The sequence below is a fragment of the Phragmites australis genome, chromosome 2 (genome assembly GCF_958298935.1).
Source record: "Phragmites australis chromosome 2, lpPhrAust1.1, whole genome shotgun sequence".
Classification (NCBI taxonomy): domain Eukaryota; kingdom Viridiplantae; phylum Streptophyta; class Magnoliopsida; order Poales; family Poaceae; genus Phragmites; species Phragmites australis.
In genome coordinates, this window is record NC_084922.1 from 32676016 (window position 1) to 32697860 (window position 21845).

The 21845-nt window shown below is 40.6% G+C and overlaps 2 protein-coding genes across 6 annotated transcripts; one reads left to right on the top strand and one right to left on the bottom strand.

Annotated features, from left to right (window-relative positions):
* Positions 1-433: 433 nt before the first annotated feature.
* On the bottom strand, positions 434-9682 carry LOC133908416 (uncharacterized). 3 transcript variants are annotated; one of them, XM_062350435.1, is made up of 11 exons: positions 9294-9682; positions 7251-7294; positions 5236-5356; positions 5071-5149; positions 4754-4977; positions 4304-4708; positions 3314-3593; positions 2970-3240; positions 2035-2184; positions 1191-1676; positions 434-1027 (listed from the first exon to the last, which is right to left on the bottom strand). In XM_062350435.1, exons 1-11 carry the CDS (start codon positions 9472-9474, stop codon positions 746-748), a joined length of 2523 nt encoding a protein of 840 aa, XP_062206419.1. In that variant the 5' UTR covers positions 9475-9682; the 3' UTR covers positions 434-745. The 3 variants fall into 3 exon arrangements, with proteins under 3 accessions (XP_062206419.1, XP_062206418.1, XP_062206417.1); XM_062350434.1 differs by having other exon boundaries at positions 3314-3569; positions 4304-4977; XM_062350433.1 differs by having other exon boundaries at positions 4304-4977.
* Positions 9683-11723: 2041 nt separating this feature from the next.
* LOC133908417 (carboxyl-terminal-processing peptidase 1, chloroplastic-like) lies at positions 11724-21054 on the top strand. 3 transcript variants are annotated; one of them, XM_062350437.1, is made up of 14 exons: positions 11724-11788; positions 14632-15192; positions 15357-15476; positions 16008-16145; positions 16686-16790; positions 16889-17057; positions 17440-17516; positions 17768-17812; positions 18537-18620; positions 19341-19379; positions 19454-19516; positions 19617-19746; positions 19829-19916; positions 20654-21054. In XM_062350437.1, the coding sequence occupies exons 2-13, from the start codon at positions 14848-14850 to the stop codon at positions 19882-19884; spliced, it is 1371 nt and encodes a 456-aa protein (XP_062206421.1). In that variant the 5' UTR covers positions 11724-11788; positions 14632-14847; the 3' UTR covers positions 19885-19916; positions 20654-21054. The 3 variants fall into 3 exon arrangements, with proteins under 3 accessions (XP_062206421.1, XP_062206423.1, XP_062206422.1); XM_062350438.1 differs by lacking the exon at positions 11724-11788 and having other exon boundaries at positions 14563-15192; positions 16889-17050; positions 17457-17516; XM_062350439.1 differs by lacking the exons at positions 11724-11788; positions 16008-16145 and having other exon boundaries at positions 14561-15192.
* The last annotated feature ends 791 nt before the right edge of the window (positions 21055-21845 follow it).

Below are 21845 nucleotides of genomic sequence, written 5' to 3' on the forward strand. Positions count from 1 at the left end.
CTGTCAATAAAGTTATGGATTGTTTAGCGAGCATGTCAATTCGTGTGATGGGAAACAGACAAATAGCTCGCCAATTGACATCGCCTAAAGTTTACAGCAACCCAAACACGCTTTAATTTCCAGCCAAGTATATATGTGCTTTGCATATTAACATATGAGACCACTGGTTAGTAGGTGGTGATCAGAGGTGGAGCTTCAATCCCCTCAAAAAAAAATGAAGCCACACGGGAAATTTGTAGCAGCACCCAACAGGCCGACACCCTCAGTAAACTCTCATCCCGTATGGCTCTGCAACTCAGGGCTGCAACTTGATCAACTCTTTTTTTTTCACAACAGGCCGACACCCTCAGTAGAAACTGCAGGAGCTTGAAGGACATTGACATGTAGAAACTGCAGGAGCTTCAAGAACCAAAAAAAAAGGTGCATTACAGGGTATGGGAAGCAGATCTGTTAGTTGAGTTAAAACTTTACCGTTACAAGATAGCACCTCCGCAACATCACTATCGAGTAAAACCACGACAGCTGAAATTAGTCCCAGAACACACGCAACAAGTGAAACAAAAAAGAAAGAAAAGGAAAAAAACACACTTCGACGTTGTTGGATGGATGATCCTCTGCTCAACAGCGCTCAACACGGCAGATCAGCTAGTCTGCACGCTTCATGGCACAGCCGCAGCATGCCAAGGCTGAAGGCTCACAGGTAACCTGGCAGTGTAGAGAGGCTTCTCCCGCGAGAGCACAGGCCTTAGAAGCTGTGCTGCCAGAGCTGGTGTGACGGCTGCGATGGCGCCGTCTGGGTATTGTTCAAGCTTCCCTCAGCGGGGTTCTGAGGGTGCTCCAGTGGCAGACCAGCCTGCGACTGGTAGAAGCTTGGGTACCCAAGACCACCGTATTGAGAAGGCTGCTGTGCCTGGCGGAAGCCGGCCTGCTGACTCTGGCCCTGGAAACAATAGAAGTTGCCAGGTGGAACCGCCGAAACCGCTCTTGAACCAGCAGCTCCATGAAGCCACATCGCAGAGCTATCACTCTGAAATAAATAACGTACACTTCAGGATGAAGTGAACCCTCCAAATCGAAGAACTAAAATAGAAGCGAGAGAACTTTTGGCAGTCTGTCATCGTCTCATGGTACAAGGCTACATACAACCAAGGTCACCAGAATTTCTGAAGAGAGCACATAGCATTCATTACCTGCTGTAGAGCCGCATAGTGATTGGGATCTTTGAACTGTGTGCCTAAAGCTTCATCAAACCCCATAGTTGTGGGTGCGGAGGAGGCAACCTGATTTAGGCTGAAATTTCCAGGAATATTACTTGAGCTTCCAAACCCTCCATAACTGGAGTGTGATGATGGCTGCGGTAGGCTTGTAGCAGGAGGGCTGCTCTTGTATTGTGGCGGTATCAAATATTTCATACCAGCTCCAGGCACAGCGGGAGCAGCAGATTGATGGAAAGGTCCATTACTTGAGTACGCTTGCTGGAAGGTCGCTGATGGTACGTAGTAGTTCTGAGGCAAATATGGATACCCAACCAGGCTAGCAAAAGGCCCAAGGGGTAGAGTTGGCTGAGAGTATGGATGTACAGGCAATTGTTGATGCAGAGGAAGCCCTGATGGAATGCTCGTACTGGGAAGATTCTGTGTAGACCGCGTGTTGGGGAAGCCTCCTGGTTTTAAAGTCTGGAGAAAGTTCAAGAAAAGTGAAATGCAGAAATAAAATAAGGACATGGAACTAAGGGCCACTACATTGCCCACAAGTACTCTTTTATCATGTGACTCATATCTGCAAATAAGAATAACATAATGGGACGAAAAGGTCACATAATCAGTTCGTCAGAACTTGAATAAATTCTCCATTTTAAAGAGGTGTCACGATAGATCTTTTTGGTGAGTGGAAATCTTAATTGCTTATGACTCGGACATTTGGAGCATGCATTTATAAAAAAATACAGAAACATGTCAAAAAAACATGCATCATATATTCCATTGTACTACCAAATGGATAAAAATAGAAAAATATGTCAAGTATTTGAATTACCTCTTGTATGGAGATTGGTGGCAAATTACTAGTTGCTACAGATGGATTATATTTTGTAGCTGACTGTGTTTGTAGCAACTGTGAGAAGTCAAAATCCTGAAGAGGGGCCAGATTTGACACCAACAAGTTATTGGGTAGATTATTTGCTTGCTGCAAGAATAAATCAGAAATCAGAATAAGGACTAAAACCTGAGGGGGGGGGGGGGGGGGCAGCATGAAATTAGCCGAGAAACATAACAAATATAAATGAATGCCATCCCATTCTGTAAGAAATACGATACTGAGCTTTGAGAGGATCGATTTAATTTCAACGCTCTTCAAATTTTAACATTCACATTGCACCATCAGGACATTTAAACGCTAAAGAGACAGCAGGTAAATATATTTGGATGACAAAGCAGCATCCAATGGAGAATAAAACACCAAACATCTTCTGCCTAACATTGTTGACCAGGCAGGCAGCCATTTTACCGTATTAAATAGTATTAAGCATGTTAAAAGTTGAAACCAAACTACCAACATTCTTCATTAATATATTAGGATGATACACAGAGGTTTAGATTTTAGAGGGGGGGGGGGGGCTCCAAAACTGTTAAAAACATAAATGCCAAAGAAATACCCTAAGCAACCAAAAACTTATAGAACCAATTTGCAACTCATTTGTCAAGAAGAACAAAGACCCTCCATGACATTTGCAGCTTACATCCACACTCTGATTTTCCTCCTCAACAGCAAGCCAAACATCAAAGAAAAAATAATAATATTGGTTCACTTGATAAGTTTGCTAGCATCAAGGTGACAGTTAAAAAGACTGCTAACATCAAGGTGACAAATCAAAAAGGCGAGCTAAATTTGTAAAAAAGTAAGTTTATAGTTCTTTTCTTTTAGAATGAAACTGCTCAGCGATCCTATCTGTGTGAAAAAGACAACTGTACCAGTAAGCTTGAAAAATGGGAAAGATGCTGTGCTTGCGTGTTCCCTTGTGGGTCATCCCTTGTACTTGGCTGTGCTGTGTTTGAATATGCATGACTTGAGACTGATGGCAGGTTATATTGAAGACCAAACACATCTAGGGCACCCTGCCTCAATACATCAGGCTCTGAAACTGAAGGTACATCAATATTCTCCATGTTAGTACCAATTCTGGTTTCTACATCCTCATTTGCTGAAGAATTTAGAGCACCATTGTCATAGTAATCTTGATTCCTGCAAGAACGGCATCATCAGAAGAGGTATATCTCATGTCATGAATCGGAAGATAGAAGGAAAAAGTTTTCACCTGACATCTATTTGAATAACTGATGGGAACTCATTTTGAATAGGCACCTCCTCCAAACTGCATTTAGGGACCTTTGACGAAAGCAACCCAGAAAAGGCACCAGATTCAAAACTACCAAAGCTCAAATTAGCACAGTCTGCATTTGCAACTTGTAGATGATCGGGGAGAATAACCGCAGGATTATCTTCAGCAGACTTATTTGCAACCACATCTTCATTCTGTAGGCTTAGATGCTGAAAGTTTGCCACAGCTGATTCTGCATCAACATTGGAAACATCAACTGCAGAAAAAAAAAAGGAAAAAAAAGAATAGTCAGTGTCCACGGTAAAAAATACATGCATAATTTATGTCAATAATATCAGTGTTTAGAGCCATGGTGTCCAACAAGGAAAAACAAGAAACCATACCCCGCATCTAAATTTTACTTACCTGGATCAGTAGCTCATTTAAGTCACTTACAGCAAACTTAAAAGCCAACAAGGCAACAATTATGCATAACAGTTCCAACCAACCGACGCCATCACAGCCTCCACGAATAAACATCATTAGCTCAAAATTTAGTCACGAGAAGGTAAAGATTGCAATTACCACCTATTTTGTCACGAGAAGGTAAAGATTCATAATAAACTAATAAACAATATTTTCATTATGTATGATATTGCTGATGTGCTCAAAATTTAAAATGACTCTTCAACGATGATATTCTTGTTGCTATATAATGCCACTTCAAGACACAATAAGAGACAATGCACAAAATGCAAAATTGAGAGATTAGTACATTTGGGTTTCTTATGCAAAAGGCAAAGCCATTCAACAATTGAATGATTGCCTGGCAGAAACACTAAATGGTATGCCTCAATCTTAATACAGATTGTTTTAATTATACATATGTGTGGTCCCCATGGTGCCGATTGGGCAGATCAGAATACAGAGCTCCTGCATTCTGCTCCAGGAAAGCGACATGTTTCGGCAGATTTTGTAGATACTAACCTTCATTATCAACATAGGAATGCACTTGAGGCTGGTATGTAGAGTTCCGCAATTCATCATTGAATTGATTGTTCTCCTCAAGAATTTCCAAGTGTCTCTCAGAAGGTATTGCTGATTTAACTACAGTTGAGCTGTTCTCTTCTGCGTGAGAATTTTCTTGCGTGTCAACAACCAACATAGATGAGTCCAATGATGCCAGAGGTAGTGATGGGTCACCAGATGCCTCAATGCCTGCTGATTGAGTTCCTAATGTTGGCTCTTCGTGTGGAAACCAATCATTCTCATGTGTTTGGTGGTTTTCAGCAGAAGCATGACTAGAATTCACAATTTGAGGAATAGGGTCAGGCAGAGCAGGAAATCCCTGATCAAATGTTATCGGTAGGGCTGTGCTTGCAGATTGTTTCGAGTTCTGATTTACAGCACTAGGGGCTGTGCTTGCAGATTGTTTCAAGTTCTGATTTACAGCACTAGACAAAGATGGGTTTTGACCAGCATATGATGTGTCCGTTGTAGCCATAGGCTTGCTAGAAGACCTTACCTGAGGTCTTCCCATTTTCACTATATCAGCCATTGACATCTGACCTGGCACACCACACCAATTGTGCTGAAATCCAGATGATGATTGTTGTGCACCAACTGATTCATTAGGAACAACATCTTTGTTTGCAGACAAACTGCAACAGAGGAAAACAAACAGATTAGTTATCCTTACTACATACAAAACAATCAGATCCAACAGAAACTTCCAATTCTTGAGCCTTTGTTACCTTGGAACTGGTTGCTTCTGAGTGGAATTGGATGCTGGCACAGCAGGCCCCAATATCGATGATCTTGAAGCCATGTAATCTGGTTGTATTGAAAATGGAAAATGAGAAATATATTATGACCAAACATAGAAACCCATGTACAGAAAGTTTTTTATTTAATCTTACTGCCGCCACTGGATCCAGACTGAACTGAATTGCTTCGTCCACTACGGTCCGCACCACCTCTAATTGCCCGACTATTTGAGTTACTTGCTCCTCGAGATCTTGGCCCAGGTGTTTCTTTAACCTGAGTGAAATTTCAGCACATACTGATATAAGGTCTCAAGACTAAAGCACAACACCATAAAGCAGTAATTAAGCAAGAGTAAGTTTGTTTATGTAAGCTTTTAACACAAAAGGCTCAATCGGCAGTCAAGAAACCAAACTTCTGGCACATCTGATATATAGTGTGTTCCTATTATGTGATTACGCACAACGTATGTGCAGCATACGCACAGGTACAGAATAGCAACTCACGAGTTGCAACTCGCCGTATACTGTATTGTAACTGCCCGTAGAATGATTGCAACTACAGATAGAGCAGTTACAACTATTAGTTGCAACCACAGACAGAGCGGTTACAACTATATGCATGTTGTAACTAGATTGTCTACCATGTTGCAAGTGTAGTGTTCACCATATTGTAACTGTTTTTAGTTGCATGATACAATTAATTTGATTTTATTTTTCATGTTGCAACTGTACTACTTGACCATGTTGCAACTGTAGTGTTCAGCATGTTGTAACTAAAGAGTTCACCATGTTGTAACTAAAGTGCCTACCACCACCTAAGAACACTGCAGTTCATCATGTTATAACTGCGATGTTCACCATGTTGTAACTGCGATGTTCACCATGTTGTAACTATATGGACGTAACTCCTTTATAATTCTAAAACTTCATCAAAATATAGTCTTGATAGATCTTATTTTGTTAAGCACATTTTTTCCAACAATATGCATCAAACGGATAGAGAATCGGATATGTGGTTCTAGAGATATTGCATTTTAACGATTCGAATCAACAAAAGATTCTCCACATGCAACGCTCTGACGAGTGGATGATAGATGACGTGGCACAAGCTGGTTGGCTGGCTCATGTTGTTTGGTGCATGTTGGAGGCTGAGTTGTAACTCAGAGTTGTAACTGGTCTATGTAACAAGTTGTAACTCGCAATTCTTCAAATTGTAACTGGCGGTTGCGGGATGTGCGCTAGGTGTACAGACTAGTTATACACACACACTGTATATCTATTATGTGGCTAGGTGCACTGTAGTTCACTGTTGCGCCACACCCACAGTTACGATCTAAAAAGCAGTATAGTTGCGACTCACAAGATAGGTCAATTACTACAAACATATATGGTCGTAACTGGGTATCTTATCTAGTCGTAATTATGCACTTTTTTGTCATGTAATCGCAACTGGGTCACATCTGCGCACACCCCCAGTTACGATCCAAAAAGCAGTATATTTGCTACCGTAACTGACTTTTTTGTCATGTAATCGTAACTCAACTATTTGTGCTGTCGTAACTGACTATTTTTTTAGTCGTAACTGTGATCGCAACTGGGTCACCTCTGCGCACACCCCAGTTACGATCTAAAAAACAGTATAGTTGCTATCGTAACTGACTTTTTTGTCATGTGATGGTAACTCAACTACCTGTGCTATCGTAACTGACTATTTCTTAGTCATAACCCGAAGTGGCACAACAGTAAACTATAATTCTTCTCGTAATTATACATTTTTTATCCTGTGATCGTAACTCACATATATGTGTCATCGTAACTGACTAGTTTCTTAGTCGTAACTGGGGTGGTGCGAAGGTGGCTGCAGCAACCGAGGGTGACGCAACGTAGTTCACTGTTGCGCCTAGGCGCAGAATAGACTCGCCGTGTATATATATGTATATATATATATATGTATATGTATGTATATATATATATGTATATGTATGTATATATATGGGCAACAGAAGATTATCTACAAGTTTTTCTTTTATGAGAACAGTCGAGGACCATACTGGGAAAAAATATCAGCTACAAATTCTCAAGTGACACAAAATAAAAGTATGCTATCAGGCGAACTGAAATTACCAAGAAAATTGGGCAGATAGAAATAAAAGTCATGCTCAACTGACCTCCTTTTTCTTATCACGCTTGCTCTTTACCTCTTGAAAAGTATCTGAAGAAAGATCAGCAATATGTGAGATACCATATACGAGAGAACAAAAGGAACCATGAAATAACAAAAAATTAATATGAACACTGTTGTTAGCAAAACTAATGTATACTGGATTGAACAGTAGAAACTATTTTCAATTGCAATATCAACATCCCTAAATTATTTCATCCGAATTATGCCAGATAAATTGTACAAAGAAGTTAATGTAATTCAAACATTTGTTTAGATGAGAGGTTCCAGTTCACCCTTGATCCAATTTCCATCTTCCCTCATAAAGTTGGTAATGGTAAGGATAGGAGGAATGCTGTTTAAATGAATTCTGGTAGCTTTTAATCTGTTAGAGCAAAAATAACAACAGATGAACGTTCCCCAATGGATATAAGAAACCCTTAGTTACTTGCATGTAAAGGTGCACAACAGTCAAAAGTTAACAGTGAGCAACATAACTAAGGTTCATGTAGTTACCCAAACATTCGTTTAGATGATATTCCAGCTCCCCCTCACAACTTTCATTCATTCTCATAAACTATTGGGATTACAAAAACATGGTAGTTCTGACAACAAAGTGGCGACAGATGCTAATACGAATCATTAACTTCAAAAAGAAAACGACATATGAGTCTCAAGACACATCACTTTGGTCTTTCTTCACAAAACAGGAAGGCAGAAGACCAGGCATTTCCGCACTTGAATATTGGTTCATTCTTTGGGTTCTGTCTGGAAAAATTAAGCTCTTCTACAAAAGGCAACACGATCATCTTCATGGAATCTGAACTCTGGCATGTTGAAACACAAGACTAACCCAGCAGACCCACAATAATTCTCATTCCAAAGGCAATAAAGTCTACAAGACTTGTGCAAGTTCATCCAAGTTCTGCCCGAGATGAAGCAAGTTCATCCAAGTTCTGCCTGAGATGAAAGAAGTGGAACCGTAAAGATCAAACATCAAGAAACGAAACTAAATCCCCTCTGTCCTTTCCCAAACTTTCAAGTATCCAACGTTTCCCAGGACTGTTATTCAACAAGATCCAAGTTCAGCAAACCTATGTGGTTGTTCGGGTCTCAGATTTTATTTATAGATGTTGCGAAAATGCATGTTTGTGCAAGTTTTTCACATAAATTCTTTGCACTACAGATTTCAACTTGTATTTAGTGGCTTTATCTTATCCTAACCAAACAAGTGTTTAACTTAAAATTTAGTTTGATAAAATCTAGTTCTGAGAAAACCTAATCCAAACAACCCCAGGTCTTGCATCCTCCATTGAATCCCATACGGCCCACATATTCCCCATTCTTTCCGTCAATCCAATTCACTTCGCAATGTAGAAACACAGAAGAAGAATAAAAGAAATTTAGCACATGACAGTTCCAAATTTAAACACTGTAAACACAAAAGGGGGCAGGGGATAACAAGAAAAAATGTTTCAGTTCATCCAAATCCATGCTCATGCGCTCCTCCTTCCAAAGGCAGAAGCTAACGCTAACACAACAAAAATGTAACGAAAAACCTTTATTTTCTCTAATTCTCGCGTATCACGAATTGAACGTGAAACTACGAAATAAGCATTGAAAACAGCATAAAATTTTCACGCTGCAACTACAAACAACTCTTAACCTCCCAATTCCCAAAAGAAAGGCCGGAACTAGTAAGTCACCAAACCGAAGGATAAATCCTCGCAAAGCCAAATGTCCAATCCAAACCGAAATGAGAACTCCAGCCTGTCCTGACTGGCCGCCACTAGCCTGCAGCACATTCGCTCATGAACAACACCAGAGCAGTAACAAATCGCTCGAAATCCACAAAGCAGAACGAAGAAAGCACGATTCTTTTTTTTGGGGGGGGGGGGGGGGGTTCAGAAAGCACGATTCCTGGTAACGCGACGCGCGAGAGAACTCCTCAGCACTCACCAAATCGAGTCACACACGCACAGGTCCCACACTAACGACTAAACAAAGCAGCCAACAACAGCGAGGGAAAGGGAGCGGCGCGAGATGGGACCTTGGGAGAGGAAGCGGCTGACCGCCTCGTCTGGGTCCATGTCGCACTCCCGCAGCGCCGCGTAGATCTCCGCGTCAGGGCGGTTCACGATCTCCTTCAGGCCCTGCACCAGCTTCCTCGCGGACGCCGGCACCGACCCCGCCGGGCCCCTCGCACCCCCTCCTCCGCCGCCGCCGCTCATCCTCGCTGGGAACCGCCGCCAAGCTGGCTCCCACGAGGCGCCGAATCGTAGACCGGGTGAGTGATCGGGTCGTCGCGGCAGCGGCGTCGCCTCACCCGCTTCGGCCCGGCCTCGGCTGCTCTCGCGTCCTCTTGCGCCTGCTCTCTTCTCTTCCCCCACACCCACGCAATGCAAATGGCGGCCAAATTCCAAAAACCCCCCTGCCTCCCCGTCGCCTACCATTATATACCTCGACGGGCTGCGGCCTTCGAAGTAATGGATTAAAAAATAATTTCCCATTTTTTGTCCGCGCTTAACCTCCCTCCCTCCTCTCTATCCACCCCTTGTACACTTGTCGCGGAGGCGTTTGATCCCCTGAAGTCGCATATCGCCGCGTCACACTGACATCTGGCCCCCACTTCCTCGGGCCCACACGTGGTCTCAGTCTTTCGGAGGGTAGGTCCACGTCACGTAACTGTAGCATGCACGGGATGCCCCGCTCGGAGTGGTGAGGCCTCGCAAGCAGGGACGCTCTGTTCTGCCCCGAGGCTAGCATGTGGGGCAATTATTCTGTGGCCCCACGTGTCATCCTTGAGAAGGCTGACGTGGGGGACATCTCGTCAGTGTCAGAATGGACGCACGAAATGTTTGGGCTTTTCGGATGAGATGAGGCGGGGAGTCAGTGGGATTCGTTCGTCTCTCTGCTTTTTGTTTGGTTTCGGGTTTTACACCGGAAACGAAAGGATTTTAAGTGGGCAGATCTGCACGCACTCATAGTGGCAAGTTAGGTTGAGGTTTCCGAATTTGGTTAGATTCCTCGTGCCTTTTGTTGGAGGCTGCTAAATTCGAAACAAATATGCTCCGGTAGTTTAGCATGCACAGCTATATTTAGTAAAAGTTAGTCTGAGCATATCTCCTTCTATTTTTGGCTATCTAACATCCAATTCTCTTCGCAACCGAACGAATACGTTTATTTTACGTTGTTATCTCTATTTGCACATAATTGCATCATAAAAAAATAGGCCATGATACCATCAGATAAAAGAAAAGGAAGACGCAATTCAGGTATGCACAGCAAACATCGCTTCTAACTTTTTATTCGATAGATTTTTTGCATAAAAAACAGATCAGGTATGCAACACAGCTACAAAAGAAACATAGAGATAAACCAATGCAACCACATTTTGAGTTTGCAACACGGCGTGACATGAGGATATACAAATATCATCCCAGTAAAACATTGAAAGAGTAATATCTATTTAACAGAAAGGTACAAGTAGAAAAAAGAAGCACAAAGCATAGTAGAATCCACATTTCCTTCTGCTCCAACTTGCAAATCAGCACTCCTAACATCATCTTGGTTCTGCAAACAAGAAACATGTAGAGAAATAAGATTTGCTTTATGTGACTTTCTCCTTACAAACTTGCAATCAGTTTATGTGTGCCAAAAAAAAATGCTATTCATTGTAAGAAGGAGAAAAGAAGTGGATGTAGCATCTAGACCTCAAGTAAGTTGTAAGTATTTCAGTAATTAATGATAATCGTATTATTATGACTAACATGTATTTTTTGAAGGGAGTAAAAAATTTAGCTTATAATGATCATATGAGTATTCTTAGTTACTTATGGAATTATATTGGACGATTAAAGGATATTTACGTCAAGATTAAGGATATTCTAGTTCTAAGTGTCATAAGGTGATAAAAGACATGTAGAGTAGTTATAAATTCTTTTTTAGTCCTTTGATCGTACTATAAAGGGGACTAAGAGTTGTAGTTTAATCTAGTTAAGTCTAAACTTAATTGGATGCACACTTATAAAATTCTAATACCAGTTAGCTTAGAAGCCCGTGAGCGAAAAGTCAAGAAGTTAGAGCTCAAAAGTTGGTTGAGTTAGATAAGACTCATAAAAATTATTCTCACCGGATAATCTGGTGTGGAAATAGTGATACACACCGGATAAATTTTATGTTCTATGCAGAAACAAGAAGACTTCACTGGATGGTTCGGTGATGGAAGCTAAAAGCACACGGAGTATTTAACAGAAGTTTGATTTTCAAAGATTGAAGTTAAGTACACCAGATGGTTCGGTGTTAGAAGAGTAAGAACACCGGAGCATTTAATAGGATGTTGGATTTTTTTCAGAGGAGATGAAGTTCAAGGCACTGAATGGTATGGTGTTTAGGAGTTCAACACACCAGAGCATTTTTCATGATTTGGCGTCTCTGTGCAAGGAGATATGAACTCACCGGATGATCTTGTGTAGTGATTTGAAGATCATCAGAGCAATTCAGCCAACGACTACTGATAGCTGGCAGGGCCAGCTTTTGCAAAAGGTAACACACCGTTGATCCGGTGTGTACAAGGTTGTGTACACTGGACCATCCGGTATTCACAGAAAGTTTGGGTGGTTGTGTAACGGTTAGATTTGGATCTCTAGCTTATATACACCCCCTTACTCAGTTTCGTTCGCCTCTCTTGCAACCTAGAGGAGTCCATACACTGTGTCATCAAGAAGTAAGGGAGAACATTTGAGTTAATTTAATGCAAACTTAAGGATATCATTAGTGCTTCAAGAGTAGCGAGTGTGCATCTAGCTGTTGTCTAGGATTGATAGAGATCAAATGAAGCAATTAGCTTGTTACTCTTTATGATTGGCAACACCTAGCCGGTCTTGGTGATTGGAGGTATTTTTGATGAGCTTTTGATGTTCTTGTGTCACACCCGGTTTTAAGATCAACCCGAATGTAAAATATTTGTATGCTAGCATCAGCTAACACATATATATAGCGGTGTCACTAGTAGAAAACAGACATAATTCTCATTATTACAATATTATTTATTACAAAATAACTACACAGGTCTAAAGAAAATTATATAGCAGTGGAAGAAAAACACAGTGCATTGCTCACTCCTTAGGCAGTCGACCGGAAGCTCCACGAGCTTAGAACTCTACACCATCATCAGGATATTCCTCAAAACCTTTGCCTTCTTAAAAGCAAGCATGAGTATTTCCAATACTCAGCAAGTATGGAAAGCATGATATGGAGGCTTAAACAAGAGTTCCTATCCTCTAAGGTTTAATTTGCATAAAAGCTAATTTTTAGACTAAAGCTACAGAAAGCAATTTTTCAAAAGGAAAGAAGCGTAAATGATATCCTTTAACCTGCGGAATTCAACAATTTCTGTACCACGGTAAACATCTACTCAACTAATCATGTGAGGGTCCATACCATTCGTAACCATGAGCACGGCTAAATATTCAGTTTGACACTCTGTAGAAGTTGTACACTTTATTCACGACTCATGATCAACTCTTTTGCCGGTACCCGTCAGTACCTTACACACTTTCGAGGTGTGCGCCGAGAGATCACTACGAGACTTTTCCAAATAGTCTCCTAGTATGTACTTGCCCATTAAGGTTTCGCTGCCGTACATAAGTGGAGTAACCCTCCACCCTAGAAGCTCCCTCTTATACCAGGTAGAATCGGAAAGTACCCCTTCCTTCTCTACACATCTATTTGGCTCATACACCACTGAAAGAATAATCCAGTTACTTAGCCAAGCCGTACCATATAGGTCTTGTGATTGTATTATTGTCATGTGTGATGGCTCCACAAACCAGTCCTTAACATGGTCTAGGCAAGATCGTCAACTAACCAACAAGGATAATCACCAGAATATCCATCCAAAATTAACCGTACTTGGAACATATCAACAGGCACACACTGACATTCCCTTCTTACCCAAACCCTAGATTCTTTTTTGCTAAATCCCTTAACAACATCAATTATCATATCATACTTATTATCTTAACTTTTAATTTCATAGCTCATGATTCATCACCTATATACTACATATTCATCTAAAAGTGTGGCTAAGCAGTAACATAATATTATTGAGAAGTATAAGCATCGATATGGGAAAAAATCCTATATATGAAGCTAGTGTTTGTTATTCTACCTATTTCACCTAAAAACTACATGCATGTTTTGTAAAACTGACTTTAAATGAAAACTAGGCTCACAACATGGTCAAGACACTTGCCTTCGTCAAGGTGATGCACGGTTGCTTCAAAGTCTTCTTCTTAGAGATTTTCGAACTGCTCTTGAACTGATTCGTCTATACGAGTACACAATCAAACTATACCCCTTTCGCACAATTAGATTATTTAGCAGAATTTTAACTCTCAACTCCATATCAAATCTTATATTTGTATGCTACAATAAAGTAGTTTAAGTTTCTATTTCTAGACAAAAATAAAAATTGAATCGCTCATCTAAACATCATAAATGTATTTATAGCTCAAGCTCTACAAATTTCTAGAACTAAAAATACTAAACTTTAAGAATTCTTAAAGCTAGAACTTTGCCAAACTAAACTCTTAGTGTCTGTTTGACATAATTCTAGCTTCGAGATCCATATTGGATATGAAATTTATATGATAAAATAAATAATTTAAATTTTTATTTTTAGTCTAAATAAAATCAGATTTAACTAAGTACTCTCAATCCACTATAGCTCAGATCTAAGATTTCAACCAGTTTTAACTAGCTTAAATTTTTTTGATCTGTCCACACCATCAATATCTTCTACTTATTCAATGTTTTTGCCTTCAAGCATTGTCCTGGATCTGATCATCCGGACCGAGTGGACTAAAAAAAGGCCCCATTCGTGATGATTTCAACCTATCGTTTGTAAATATTGTTAAGTAAACAATAATGGCTTGTTTATGTAAGAAATCAATATTTGAGTAAAACAAAAATGGTCCCAATTAAATGCTTACGAAAGAGTGGAGTTGTCACTCTCAAAACAGTTATTCTACTTTAAATGAGACCTAAGCCCGAGTGGTTAGCGAAGATGATTGTATTTTTACTTAAAAAAAGATTAAATTTTAGATTTACTTTTTATGTGTCTTTCAAAGGTGGAAGTTTATTTCAATATTAGATGACGTATCCATACGATATGTCTGTGCTAGCTTAGTTAATTTTAAAGTTTTGCATCTCCGATTATATAAGACGTGTGTGATAGTATGAACATGTACATATATTTACGTATTGTATTGGGTTTTAAAAAAATGAAACAGCAAAAATTGATTATGTGTTAAAGCGTAAAGTTGTTAAGTACTGAAAAGGCAACTTGCGTACTGAAAAGAAATAATAATGCGTAAATAATTCAGGAAAAGAAAAGCGAAAAGAGTAGCCAGAAATTCCTCCTCCACTACCTCAGTCATAACCTAGATTCTGGGCTCAGCCATGGGTTCTGGGCTTCTGGCGGTCTGGTCGACTGCGCAACAGCCAACCCCTGCCCCTGTGCGGCTGTGCCCCATCCATTCCATACTCCCACCACTCCCTCCGACTCCAAGCACGACGGCTCAGAGAGGAGCCGCACCGCCATGCGGCCGCTAACCCACGCGCCGCTTGCGCCGCAATCGCGAGCAAAACTTAGTATCCCCGGCCGCGTGCCGACGGCGCCGCCGCGCGCGCTCCCCTTCCCCGACGCCCTCCGCGCGGCTGCGGCTGCGGCGGCCGTCTCCCTCTCCCTACTCACGGGAGACGCCGCGGGCGCGGCGGTCCCGCAGCCCACCGAGGTGTGCCGGGACGGGGGCGCGGCGGTGGAGGAGGAGGTGAGGGCCGAGGCGGTGACGAACGAGCAGCTCGTGGAGGAGGCGTGGGAGGTGGTCTACGAGAGCTTCCTCCCCGACGCCGGCACCCGCTCGTGGTCGCCGGAGATGTGGATGGTAAGTTCGTCTTGCAGCAATGTGATCACAGTGTGGTGAATTTAGTGGTTCAAGTGCGTAGCTTAAGTTTCTGTGGACATTGAAGTCGGAGTGCTCATTTTGATTGTAATCGCTGAGCACACTGTGTCCTCCGTAGATTGAATAGTTAATTTGACCCACTGCAGCAAAGGAAGCAGGATATTCTCCAAGGCACAATCAAATCCCGCTCTAGAGCTCATGATATCATTCGGAAAATGCTAGGGAGCCTTGGTGACCCATATACAAGGTTCCTATCTCCCTCGGAAGTAAGTTCTTCACAAAGTGGTACTACTCTATGCTATTGGTTCTATGTGCTCGACATCTTTCCTGTCCAATCTATTAAGCACATTCCATTCCTTTCTTTCTTTCTCACGATCCATGGTAGTGCTCAACAGTTCACTAGTACACGTGCTTCATGATATGGTCAAATTGTGAGTTCTAAAGTTGGCATAAAAAATCTTTCGGAAAAATATGTTGGCCATTGGGTAGCATAGAAATAGTGGAGAATGCTTTTGGATTGGGCAAGCTGTTATGGTAGTATAACTTTGAAAATGATCGGTGAACCCTCTGGGGTACTGTTATCTCTTTCAGCAGTAATGATCTGACTTAGTAATGCACTGCCATATCATGTTCCCTATTTCCTTTGCTTTCACAGTGAGATAATAGAAGGACATCTGTTGATGCCTTCCGTTCATTTCACTGATTGTACTGATGGCTGATGTTTGTGATGAATACATGTTCTAACTGTAAATGCAGTTCTGATGTTATTTTGCATGTGTTAAATCAATCTGCTAAAGTTCTCAAAGATGTCAAAATATGACATGACGGGTATTGGATTAAACCTGAGGGAGATTCCTGATGACAATGGCTCTTTCAAGTTGATGGTATTAGGGCTGCTATTAGATGGTCCTGCTTACTCTGCTGGCGTTAGACAGGTATCAACTATACATCGCACCTCTTGATTGAGAGTTTGTCTGCTTTTCGATGAGAAATTTGCTTTCTCAGTTATGCTTATAGAATGGATATTTTTTTGCATGTTCTGTACTTCTGCTACCGAACCTCGATGTAATGATCTGACTTAGTGGACCACAGGACCAGTCAAACTTCATAATATACTAATAATTGCATATGAGCAGCATTTGACAGTCCCCATTAAAATGCTCAACTGATGAAAGAATGTGAGGACATGCCTTTGTTATATTAAAGATGAGTAATGGTTTTAATGAGGCTGGCCTTGTTTATATCAAACTATGTTCTAAGGAGTTGAATGAGCTACTCACTGAATATGCACTTTAGTTTGAAGATGCACTTTTTAGTAGTTTGTTCTTGGTAATATTATTATCACAGAGCACTGTTGTTTCATATATTTGTATCTGCTTGCTGGCGCGTATGCTTTTCTGATATCTGTTACTGTAGTATATGTACGTGTATCAATTATTTAACTAATCCTTTCAGGTCATTTTATCTTTTATTAGGGTGATGAGCTTTTGTCAGTCAATGGAATTGATGTAAGGGGTAAATCTGCATTTGATGCTTCATCCATGCTGCAAGGTCCGAAGGAGACATTTGTTACGATTAAGGTAATGGACAGTCTAATAAATATTTTTATCTGGATTATATCCGACATATCTTTGTGTTCGTTATCTTACTATTTTAGTCTTTCCTATATCATGTCTAGGTTAAGCATGGTGACTGTGGTCCTGTTGAGTCAATGAAAGTGCAGAGACAACTGATTGCTCGAACTCCAGTTTTCTATCGTTTGGAGAAAAGAGAAAATGAGGATTCATCTGTTGGATATATTCGCATTAAAGAGTTCAATTCAGTTGCCAAAAAAGATTTGGTTAGTGGTGTGTTGCTGGTTTGTTAACCTTATCATCTGTCATTTTTTAATATCTGGATGCAATAGTTTCTGTGGTTGATCCATGCCAAATATGCTAATTATTGCAAATGGTTATATATCATCTAATTCTTATATCTTCACTGATACACATATTTCTAAACATATACCTTTCTTCCTGGTTCAATTTCGCAAGCATCAGAACTTTAAATATTGATTCCCCTTTTACAAACTGAATGTGCACCAAGGATGTTATTTTTTCTTATATGTATCTTTGAAGTTCATGTGATTTTTTTATATTACAATGTTAGCTATCTTAGTTGTAGATTTTTTTTATGATAACAGTTGGAATATGCATGTTATGTTCATTTAACATAACTTGTCTCTTGCAGCACTAAAACATTTACAGAATTCAGGTGCCTCCTACTTCGTTTTGGATTTGAGGGACAATCTTGGTGGACTAGTGCAAGTATGCCATCTTTTTTCTTCTATATCGTATATCATGTGATGCCTATCTTTGATCTGCTAGAACTGCATGATATTTGTAGAGGTATCATATTTTTTCTTTGATGTTCATGACTCGCAAGCTTCCCAAGGCAGTTTGAAGCTTATGTGTATGCATTATGAAAGAAACTAGCAATACTTAATTTGTTTGGATGGGGTTTATGGGCTTATGGCATGATGCTTACATAGCTTCTATTTTTTAATTTTGTCTTGAAGGCCGGAATAGAGACTGCAAAGCTCTTTCTGAACAAAGGAGACACGGTAAGGATGTTGCGTTGCTTCCATATTTTCAACTTTTGCTCGCTGTTCTGTATTCATTCTTAAAATTAGTGCATTTCTTTTTCTTTTCTCTTAACTTTTTGAGCCAAAATGGCGGCCACTAGTTGTTGGATAAAAACTTCTCTCCTTTATTCATACAAAGAAGTTGTCAAAGTAACTGGACCTTTTCTTATGCCAAATTTCTTTATAATCGTATAAACCTTCAAATGTCAGTTTTCATAAACAGTTAGTCAGTTAATTCAGATTTGAAGTTCTTTATCTGTGCAATGATGCTTCTGTTGTTTTCGTTGGAACTTGGGAAGAACAAATCACGGCAGTTCTGTTTTGATGTCGACATTGCCTTGGAATTCTGGTCGGAGTTTGAAGTTATAATTTGTCAACAACCTCAAAAAGGGTCACCATCCCAGCTACTCTAATACGATGTCTATGAGAAAGCCCCTGAACCTTGAACTTGTTACTAATATTTGTTGATTTGATATCCCTGTTTGCTTAACAATGAGCCAATGGACATGCACCTGACATTACATCATAAGCTTTCAATGTAACCTTTGCTGAAATTCAAATATTCTTCCTATGCATATTAACAAGATTTAGGGTCTTCAGTCATTTGATTGCTTTCAAACTTGCTATTTTTTCATTTTTTCCCCTTTGTATTATCAACTGATTTTTTTACGCAAATGATTCATCTCCCTTTGGAATTCTTCAGGTCATTTATACCGCTGGCCGGGATCGTCAAGTCCAAAATACAATTGTGGCTGAAAGTGGACCTTTGGTTGCTACTCCTCTTATGGTGTGTTTATCCTATGGTTATATAAACTATTTCAGAACGCTTTAAGTAGTAGTAGTTTCTAAGAAACAGAAAGCAAATACTAATTTTACACTGTTCCGTTAATCTGTGCAACAGAAAGTGTGAAGAGCTGCATTTACACATACTCCTAGCCACATTAAAGTTGCTAAGTCCACTTTCATGAAATTTTGAGTCTTTGCTATACTTGACCTGACATCGTGAAAGATCAGAGCATTTGTTCGTGCCCATGGTTCTTAATTTGCACTTTTTGATTAGCTGGCGTTAGAAATGTCAATATATATATTATCTGTTTTGATGATAATATGAAGAGAGGCAGGGGTCGGCCAAACCTAACATGTGAGAAGTCTGTAAAGAGACTTGAAGGAATAGAATGTCTAACTATCCACAAATAGAAGCGCGTGGAAGTTAGAAATCCACGTGCCAGAACCATAACTTATGCATCAGTCTTCTTATATCGTTATTACTTTTATTTTTTATTAGTACTAGTACCTTTATTATCATTATTATTTTCTCATCTTTTTAGCTGAATCTTGTGGGTTTCATCTCTAGTCTACCCCAACTTGCTTGGGACAAAGGCTGTTGCTGTTGTATATTATCTGAACCATGCCATATATTTATATCTGCTATATAATCAGATTATCATTAGACTCCCAATTGTATTTCTCACATGTTTATGTTGTTTATCTACATCTTGTGACACAGTTACTGGTGAACAATAGGACAGCAAGTGCCAGTGAAATAGTAAGTACACATTTTGTCTCACTGATAGTGATGGTAAACAGTAAAAGCTCACTAAGATACTAATGATTTTCTAGGTTGCTTCTGCACTTCATGACAATTGCAAAGCTGTTCTTGTTGGTGAAAGGACTTTTGGCAAGGTTTGAACTGCTCAATAAGGGATACTATGGCAGCGCTTTTTCTGTGACCAATATTATGTCCCTTTTTTGTGTATGTAACTCTAAGATTGGGATGTTTCAGGGCTTAATCCAATCTGTATTTGAACTTCATGATGGTTCTGGTATTGTTGTCACAGTTGGCAAGTACGTGACACCAAATCACAAAGACATCAATGGAAATGGAATAGAACCAGATTACAATCGTCTTCCTGGTATTATTTGAATCCACCCGATTTCTTTTGTTACATTTAAAGTACGCAATGTATCGTATGCCAAATTTCCTTTTTTTGACAGATTTGACTGAAGCCAGAGATTACCTTTCGCGCTGCCGAATTCAGGAATTAAGCTGAGTGAAGCATTTTATTCCGAAGGTTCTCACAGAGTAAGAGAGCTTTATTTTAATGTTGCATAGTTGGTTCTTACTGTTCTGCATTCTTCTGTATAGTGCAACTGAACCATTTTCCTTGTGATAGTAAAGGTAAATGAATGTCAAACTATTGTTTGTTGCTTGTAGCAATAGCTGAGAATCTAGCTGGTTGGGTGTGATTGCTTGTGTTGGATCAGTGTACTTGGTACAAAAATAGAATTACTTTCACTTTATATGGTCATTCTCAGTTAGTTTCGCGAAACGTCATCGCAACTCTGAAATATGCTGATTGGTAAATCATAGAAACTCAGGTGATGAACTCAACAACCAAAAAAAGAAGAAAGAATCACACACTTTACAATGCTCGGAGCCACATCTGCTCATACTTGATCAAGCGCCCCACTGCAGAAATGTTGGCACCGATTATGATTCTGCATTTTCTTCTGTCTGTACCTTTGCATCTCACAAGGATGTGTCCTTTTGCATGCTTTTTTTTTAAAAAAAGGCCAAATTAATTTGCCACTGTCCCGTGCTTCATTGAAGGCTATAAATAAGCTGACTCCACCCATGAAGCAACTGAATATAAAATCCGGAGCTCAGGTATCGAACCCGGGATTGGGACGATCGAACCCAGTGACACTCTCACTGTGCTATCGCTCCGTTTCTACCTTTTGCATGCTTGTTACTTCGAATGGTCCTAATGATCGAGATAACTGGCTGTCGTAATTTTTCCGAACGCCTCTCTTTTGCAGGGTCAGATGTGCTAATACGGTAGAATGATGTAACAGTGCTGATGCTCGTGCTGACTGTACAATGATCCCTCGATGGCGAGTTGACATCAAAAGCTCAACTTCGAAGCGACAATACAAGCCTATGCAGAGTTAGCACGCCTATTCGCTGGCGCTGCAGTGCGGTAAGAGAAGTAGAGAACAATTGTTGCGACTCATGGAACGAGGCATCGGAATCAACCATCAGCGATCTGGAAATACTAGCTTATGGTCTGTACACGACGAGGGTCCGTCGTTGTAAAAACATGATAATTACTCGAATGGTCGAATTCGCATTTGACTCACGGATGTGGTTTCTTCTTTCTTGTCAGCGAGTATGCGCTGCATTCTTGAGCAACCTGAGAATCCTACCTTACCTTCGTGCCTGCACTACTCGACCACTCGATTCTGAGCTATCAGCTAATCGTACTTCATGGCGTGATATGTACTTGTGTGCTGCATCAGGATTCGGGGAGGAGTTCATCAGTTGTAAGCTCGCAGAATGTAAACCATAGTTGTGTGGACCGCTGATGTAATATGCCTACATCATATAGCTCTACGGAGCCACGTTTGCTTCTCGTTTCACGCTGGAGGAGAGTGTGAAAAAGGCGTGTGCAGGAGTACTAATTTTGCATGCGTCCCAAATCTAGCCACGGGACTCACCACACCCCTCCCGTGAGGCAGAGAGGATCGGATGCGGATGGGTAAAAAATATTTTACATCCGAGATTTATAATAAAGTGTTAAAAATTGGATGGTTGGATAGTTAGACTTTTATGCTATATTTTAAATGAACTGGCAATGAGGTGGCACAGGTAGTTCTAACCGTTGTGGATGCTGTTAGCTTAGTTTACCTACTATTTGTACCTCCGCAATTAAATACAGTATAGTTCTTGCTGCATGCATGGGATCTCGTCGACGTGCCGCTCTGCACGCTGCTATGGGGCAGAATCAAGGAAGTCACGGAAGCCGCGACTGTGTGAGAGAGCTTGTTGAGGGGTGTACGCCGGGGTCGGATTTGCCGGAGAGTAGCACGCCGCAGAGGTCGTCAGCCCAAAGGAGCGCGGTGTCCGGCCGGGTCAGCGGCACACACGTTGACCTTGCCGAGGAGGGCAAAGCAAAGGAAAAGTCAGTCTCCTTCCCGTGGTTGAAGGGGTGTCCTAGCTAACAGGTGAAAG

Coding starts and splice junctions, on each gene's coding strand:
- LOC133908417 (XM_062350437.1), top strand. CDS start 14,848: ATGCGGCCGCTAACCCACGCGCCGCTTGCGCCGCAATCGCGAGCAAAA. Junction 16,146..16,685: donor ACTCTGCTGGCGTTAGACAG/GTATCAACTATA, acceptor ATCTTTTATTAG/GGTGATGAGCTTTTGTCAGT. Junction 17,517..17,767: donor ATCTTGGTGGACTAGTGCAA/GTATGCCATCTT, acceptor TTTGTCTTGAAG/GCCGGAATAGAGACTGCAAA.
- LOC133908416 (XM_062350433.1), bottom strand. CDS start 9,474: ATGAGCGGCGGCGGCGGAGGAGGGGGTGCGAGGGGCCCGGCGGGGTCG. Junction 5,150..5,235: donor GTCTGGATCCAGTGGCGGCA/GTAAGATTAAAT, acceptor CAATACAACCAG/ATTACATGGCTTCAAGATCA. Junction 1,028..1,190: donor ACTATGCGGCTCTACAGCAG/GTAATGAATGCT, acceptor TATTTATTTCAG/AGTGATAGCTCTGCGATGTG.